Raw genomic sequence first — 7,644 nt, 5'->3', positions numbered from 1 at the left:
CAGTATAATCATACTTGGTTTTCTAATACTATTGCTCTATACAGCTATTACATGTAAGAAAATAATCTGCAGAGTTTTCATTTTGTTTGTGTTTAACTCAGCTAGTAGCCTAAGGGACTATGAGTGCTTTAAAAAAGTACAGGATATCTACAAAACGTATGCACAAATAAGTGCGGTTGATACAGGCTTGGCAAACTCTTTGGAGTTAATTCATCCAATACTGGGAGGGGGGGAGCTGCAAGAGGGAAAAGAAGGAGCTTTCAGTTACAGCAGTAGAGAAATATGAATTCACTTAAAAAATTGCTACAAACTGAGGTAACACCTGTACTTTAAAGATAGAAAACTTTCAAATTAAATGCAAAAATAATTTTTTAAAAATTGGCAATCCTGACAAAGCTAGGCCATCATTGATTGGTATTCCCTTCAATACAAATGGAAATCAGACAATCAAGCCAAAGGGAATTTTCAAGCGATTTGTACCACATGTTATGAAGTCTTGATGTACATAGCCATGGGGCACCTGAGATTGCACTCTAGTAAGTGAAGCTGTCCGCTTCTCTTCAGAGAACAAATGTTCAGTGGTTCAGTATGAGAGACATCAGCTTTGATTTGCAGCTACAAATCAGACTCTGGCATGTCTGACATGTTTGTCATTATATAACCAATACCATAGCGACCGTTAGGAGCAGTATCCATAGTTGGAGAACCAGTCTGTTTTCGGTATATTTTTTTACCAAAACTTGGAGATGGCACCTCACTTGGACTCTTGCCATGAATCAGACTGGTATCGTCTCCCTCAAGATTCACAGGCTCCTTTATGATTCGCCCTCTTTTGTAGGAAACAGCTGCTAAGCTACCAGAGCTATCATCAATAAGGTTGAAGCGGCGAATCAGGAAGACTATTGGAACAGGGAGCAAAGCGAAAACAATCAGGGATATACACACAATCAGCCCCCATTTTGGATAGCTCTGGAATTCCTCAGTAGCCTGTGTAGAGAAATATCAGAATAAATATTACTAGTTCATTTCTTTAATCTAAGCCAATGCAAGAAACAACTGTCCTTTACTGTGAAATCAATTACACAGCTGCAAATAGTACAGAACAATGTTACACATACGTCTTAAAATGTATTATAATACACCCACCCCACCCCCGAAGTCTGTTTTACTTTTAATTGATTTGGTAATTTATACTATAAATAATCCTGCCTTGGGCATCTACTGTTAAGTTTTTTTATAAGCAAATACACAAGCAAATTTCACAAGCAAATACACCATCAAGAGGACTGATATCGTAGTAGCAGAAAGCCCCAATAGTATGAACAGGATATAAGATCCATTGACCAGACATGTTTCACAATGTTGTAGTCATCATGTCTGACAGTTTTGAGTCTTGAAAGCTTATACCCTGAAACTCTTCTTGGTCTCTAAGATGCCACTGTACTCAAATCTAACTACTGACCAAACAGGATCACTAGAGGGGCACGAAAAGGCTAAGCATCCTACTCAAGTCTATTCAATGGGACTTACTCTGAGGAAAGCCTTCTCAGGAAACATTTTCCTGAACAGAGAATAAGATCTTTGAGTTTGCATTGGCTATACTTCTTTTACAAAGAACGATCTGATTCTCTGCTCAGGAAAATATGTTTCTCAGGCAAAAGTGTTGGGTTTTATATACTAAAACAATGTGATTTTTATACATAAAGGAAAGCTGCGAATTAACTTATCTATGTTAGGTTATGCAAGTGTCAGCCCCTTCAGTCATGAATGAGTTAACCTGTTTATGAATGCTAATATTAGTTAGTTAGCTTATAACCAGTTAAATGTTAGACATGTTTTTCCTGTCAGGGGAGGTGAGGTGTCATTCCTAATTAAGATGAGCTCAGGAATGTCTATTGGCTGATCAATTTATTGAGGATGCTACATGCAGTTTGGCACATACACAGTCCTTTTGAAGGAAACTTTCTCTTCCTTTGTTCTCTCTCACACACAGGAGTCTGAGCAAACAAACAAGCAAGATGGAACTCAGAACTAGTTAGCTAGGATGTTATTTTCCTCCAATGTAACCCTTCCCAATCTTTTAGTAAACTTTACTTTTTCTTACAAGCTAAACACACATGTTTGTGTCTGCATTATTTTCCCACTGTGCATCACTGCGCGGCTAAGTGTATCAAACATATAGTTTTGATTATGATTAGTGCCAGTGCAGGCTGTCTTTTAATCTAGTAACTCACCTTATTCTCAATCCATGCACTGTAACCAGGGGGGCTTAATATCATTTGGACAATGCTAGCTACCAACAGAGATAGCAAGACAACAGGAGAAATATATTTCCACATGTAATAATAGTATGGGTTTGGAGAAAAACCAAGCATATCTTTTAGGTCTTCCATAAACCTGGGGAAGAAAGAAAATTTATTAGCTCAGACATTGTTGTGTCAATGTGTTTTTCAAGCTAACTTAAGAATTCAATGTACTGACAAAAACTAAAGAAATATCTATCCTAAGGTGCATTATATAACTTCATTAAATATATATAATAAAGAATGTTTAAAGTAGTTACATAGGGTTTTCCTTTGTAAATGAATGTATTGTGCCAATAGTACCGTAACAGGTGTGTTTCAACAGTGTTGAGTATTTTAAGATCTCAAGGTGTGTGCACACTTACTTGTCAATCCCATAAACATAAGACACGGCAATATTCTCCAAAATGACGACAATTAACAGTGGCAATGTAGCTGAGTAGTCATCAAACATAGTTACAAAGTAGTTACCAGACCGCTGCACAAATATTAGGCCAATACAAAATGCTAGAAGACAGCACACAACTGCAAAAAAGCACAGAAATAAGGGGGTATCAAACATTTTTCAATATTCTTGATATAAGAACAAAATTCAAGTTCAGTGGCACCTTTAAGACCAACAAAGTTTTATTCAAGGTTTTAGCTTTCATGTGTATGCACATTTCTTCATACATATCGAAGTGGAAGTTACCAGTCTATACATACAGGTAGAGGTTGAGCAGCAAATTAGCATACAACATAATGAAGATGTTTAACAGCGGCAAGGACCAAACAGGAATAACAAGCTTAGTTTATATGGTCTATTTGTTTGGATTTAATTCTGTGGGAAAACAACAGGGTCTCAGTTAATTACTCTTCGCATTCCACAATTAAGAAGGGTACATTTACACATCAATCTCCAATTTTGATATATTTATTTGCTTCCCTATATTTCCTCCTGGAATTAAACCCAAGCAAATGGTGACCATATAAACTAAGCTTTTGATTCCTGTTTGGTGCTTGCATCAATTAAACACCTTCATTATGTTGTATGCTCAGGATTTGTTTGGAGCCGGAGCATGGAGGAGCGGCGCTCCGGTAGTGAGGAGCCGAGGGGGCAGGCACATGACCAAGCCCCGCCCCCTGTTCCCAGCAATTGCCAGGCAGGAGGAGGGAGGTCAGGAGGGATAGACGGTGGGCACTCCATACATAAAGACTCGACTCCCGAGGTAAAGGGGCCAGTGCCAGCCAGAGCTCACACGAGGCATCTGTGCAGTCCTAGCATCCGCCCACCGCCACCCTGCCATTGCCAGCCCATGGCTCCGTGCGGGGCCAGTGGAAGGTCTGCCTGCCTCCCCCCGTGCCATTGCCGGCCTGCGCCTCTTGGCGGGGCCTATGGAAGACCACCCACCTCCGAGGCAAAGGGGCCAGTGCCAACTGGAGCTCACACGGGGAATCCGCGCAGTCCTAGCGTCTGCCTGCCTCCCTCCACCACCATTGGCAGCCTGTGCTTTCATGCAGGGCTGATGGAAGCTCCCCCCGCCTCCCCCCATGCCATTGCCGGCCTGCACCTCCATGTGGGGATGGTGGAAGGCCCACCCACCTCCAAGGCTAAGGGACTAGCACCAGCCGGAGCTCACACAGGGTATCTGCATGGTCCTAGCATCTGGCTGCCTCCCCCCTCGCCATTGCTGGCCTGCGCCTCTGTGCGGGGCCAGTGGAAGACCTGCCCGACTCCCCCCGTGCCATTGCCAGCCCGTGGCCAGCTGCAGGACCCAGGGAAAAGCCTGCCCGCCCACCTCTCGACTTTCCCAGCCCACACATTCCCCTCTCTTTTCCTTCTTCTTTCCTTCTCTTTCTCTTTCTTTGCCTCCTTCTCTCCTTTCCCTCTTCCCCTCCTTCTTTCCTTCTCTTTCTTTCCCTCTTTCTTTCCCTCTTTTTATTTCTTTCCCTTTCCCTCCTTCTTTACTTCTCTCTCACTTTCCTTCCTTCCTTCCCTTCCTTCTCTCCTTTCCCTCTTTACCTCCTTATTTCCTTCTTTCCTTCTTTTTTTCTTTCTTTTTTCGCAGATCTGCACGTTTCCCCCCATAGCTAGCAATCCAAAACAGTCCAGTGGCACCTTTAAGGCCAAGGTTTATTCAGTACAAACTCTCCCTCTGAGGGCAGATCTGCATGTCTCTCCCCCCCCCCCAGTTAGCAATCCAAAACAGTCCAGTGGCACCTTTAAGACCAAGGAAAAAAGGAGAAACGACAGCTGAGGGGTGACATGATCGAGGTTTATAAGATTATGCATGAAATAGAGCAGGTAGAGAAAGAAGTACTTTTCTCCCTTTCTCACAATACAAGAACTCATGGGCACTCAATGAAATTGCTGAGCAGTCGGGTTAGAACAGATAAAAGGAAGTACTGCTTCACCCAAAGAGTGATTAACACATGGAATTCACTGCCACAGGAGGTGGCAGTGGCTACAAGCATGGATAGCTTCAAGAGGTAACTGGATAAACATATGGAGCATAGATAGGAACTCTCAGTCTGGGGCAAGTGATGCACTGTATTCTTGGTGCGTGGGGGGGGGGCAACAGTGGGAGGGCTTCTAGTTTCCTGGCCCCACTGATGGACCTCCTGATGGCACCTGGTATTTTTGGCCACTGTGTGACACAGTGTTGGACTGGATGGGCCATTGGCCTGATCCAACATTGGCTTATCTTATGTTCTTATGTTCAATCTCACGCCCACTGTGAGACCACCACTTTATCCCCACCATGCTCTTTTGTGAGGGCCCCCTAATTCAGGAACAGAATTTGGACAGGGGCTCAGAGGGCTGTAGAAGGACCAAGGAGGGAAGAAAACCAATTAGCCTTACTCCGTTCGCAATAATTTGGATCCAAATCAAAAGTTTTATAAGGAGTTATGATTTTTCAGGTAATAGAAACGAGAACATAGAAATACCAACTGTAGGAAATCATTAGGGGAGTACAACCAACCTGTATTTGAGCTGTTTTCTAGTATTCAGTTTCAGCACAAAATGTATCTTATTCTTTGTCAAAGACTTCTTACTTAGGATAAAGAGAGTTACCTGCACCAACTTACCAGTCAAAATTTCTTTTCTCACTTTGAAGGTATCTACTATAGGTGTAGTGATCCCCTCAATGGTTCCAAACATGCTTCCAAGCCCCAAATTGACCAGCATGAGAAAGAACATCACTGACCAGAATGGAGAAGCAGGGAAGTGTGTCATAGCTTCTGTAAAGGCAATGAAAGCCAATCCAGTTCCTTGAATAGCCTGTGAAATGGAAATCCAGATAATCAAGTAGGGGATGAGGTGAAACAAAACCAATTAGATTGTTATAAATTGTTTCTCATCAAAGAACCACAGGCTCAAATTTGCATTTGTCACTGTACAACAGGGATACTCATTCAGTGGCTTGGGAGACACATGTGGCTCTTTGACATGCCATGTGTGGCTCTTCTGAGTTCAGTTCCCCAGTTCCAGGAAAGGGGGAAAGGCCCTTGTCCAGTGGGGCTTGTGGCTGGCAAAAGGTTCCCTCTTTCGAAAAGCTGCTGCCAGAGGAACAGGGAAGCTGGAAGTCTCTGTGCAGGCCTCATGCCAGGGATGAAAGTAAATCTGGCCCTTTCGGTTGACAGTAATTGTTAGTGTGGCTCTCCGTGAGCAGCAGAGTAGCACTGCCACAGAATATTTCTATTCATTTCAGTGACATTACTTCAGATTCATTCTGATTCATACATGTACCATCTCAGCTTAAGTAGCTTTTGTTTTCCGTAGCCAATATTGCAATCAATGTGCATCTTACCTTTATAGCAATTATAAATAGTTAGGTTCAAATAATGCAGCATCAGAAACCACAGTTGAGGCTGCGTTCTTCTAGCATATTTAATGGCATCACGTATATACATGTCAGTATGTGATACAAATCAACACACTCAGAGAATAAAAGGAGTTTTAAGAATGGCAATTCCTATGTAGGAATCCATCTTTAGTGAGCTGAAGGTGACATACATAACAAATAATTTATTATTACAGCAGAGAGTCATCAGATGCCTCCATATGTAGGCTATAGTATAGAATTAGGTAAAGGCAAGTAGTGAAGTCACAGTTTTTCCCACAGCCATCTGCCCCAAGAATAGCCAAGTAACAGCAGAAACTCCACTAAGGTTGAGAAGAGAAATGCCCAGCAAGCAGTACAGTTACAGAACAGGAGAAAGATCCAGCTAGCCAAAGACCTGCATGTAGAGACAGTACACTTGAGTAGTGGTAAGCTAATATCTGGTTCCTACAGTTGCATGGGGGGAAGAGCAGGCCAGGCAGTATTCAAGATGGGACCTTTGTCTGGCTGCTAAAGTTTGCCATGAACCCTCTGTCACTAGGAGTTAGCAGGGTGTTTTTTGCCCTGTATAACAACCATGGCTTGTTGCACTACAAATGTTAGGTTTCCCATTTTAATATATGTGGTGCAGAAGCACATTAGGTTTCCACAGAGTTAGAGGGATGGGGAAAAGACCAACCAAATGTACTCTTTCAACTGAAGAACAAAGAAAGGATGACGAAGAGTTATGAGTGAGAATAATGTGATTGCACCTGATAGTCAGTGTTCTGTTCTTTTCCTATCTCTCTCCTCCTCCACAACTCCCACCCCCCTTGAATAAAAGCCACAGTGCTGAGACATAACCAGTGAACCCTCCCTGATGCACAACCTTATTGGAGTAACATACCATTTGTCCATCCTGGACCATAACTTCACAGCCCCCATCATCAGAATTCTAAGAGTAGAGATTGTATCTCTCCCTTATTATAATTGAATAGCAACGTTCTATATGAACGTTCTAAATTTGGCCCCTTTAGTGTTAGGCCGGTGGGACTGCCACTTACCATATCTGCCGACGAATTAGAAGGCGAAGCCTGGTCCCGCCCACACCACCACTGTGAGATGTCTCAGAGAGTTAGCCGGGGCCATTTTGATTGTTCCTCTCACACGAGGACTACCGAAGCAAACTGCAGCTACTTTTGAAGGTCAGTTCCCCTCCCACCACCCCCACACTCCAGCAGACCACCCCCACACTCCAGCAGAGGCCTCTGGCGTCTCCCTCTCACACCCACCCACTCCTGGGCCGGCGACGGGAGGGTCCCTTTTCGTCCCACCCACCCCCACAACAGGCACCGACAGGCGGCCCTGGACTGGGTGTGGGGGGGAAGCCGGCGACCCGAGATCACCGGCCCTAGAGTGGGTGGGGGGGAAGCTTTCCCCCCCACCCAGTCCAGGCCCGGCGATCGGAGCCTGTAGGCTACGATCGGCGGCTTCCCCCCCCCACTGCCCAGTCCAGGCTTCCCCCCCCACTGCCCAGT

At 44.1% G+C, this 7,644-nt stretch overlaps 1 protein-coding gene across 1 annotated transcript in view; it reads right to left on the bottom strand.

Annotated features, from left to right (window-relative positions):
* Positions 1-518: 518 nt before the first annotated feature.
* SLC6A15 (solute carrier family 6 (neutral amino acid transporter), member 15) overlaps positions 519-7,644 on the bottom strand; it is a 35,791-nt gene continuing 28,665 nt past the window's right edge. Inside the window, exons 8-11 of the mRNA XM_015405488.1 lie at positions 5,373-5,565; positions 2,669-2,828; positions 2,235-2,397; positions 519-987 (exon numbers count right to left, since the gene is read on the bottom strand). Coding sequence (XP_015260974.1) covers positions 616-987; positions 2,235-2,397; positions 2,669-2,828; positions 5,373-5,565 — 888 coding nt within the window. The 3' untranslated portion in view covers positions 519-615. The remainder of the gene's footprint in view (positions 988-2,234; positions 2,398-2,668; positions 2,829-5,372; positions 5,566-7,644) is intronic.

Source organism: Gekko japonicus, unplaced genomic scaffold, assembly GCF_001447785.1.
Source record: "Gekko japonicus isolate JY-2015 unplaced genomic scaffold, Gekko_japonicus_V1.1 scaffold2091, whole genome shotgun sequence".
Taxonomy (NCBI): domain Eukaryota; kingdom Metazoa; phylum Chordata; class Lepidosauria; order Squamata; family Gekkonidae; genus Gekko; species Gekko japonicus.
This window is presented reverse-complemented; position numbering and strand designations above follow the sequence as displayed.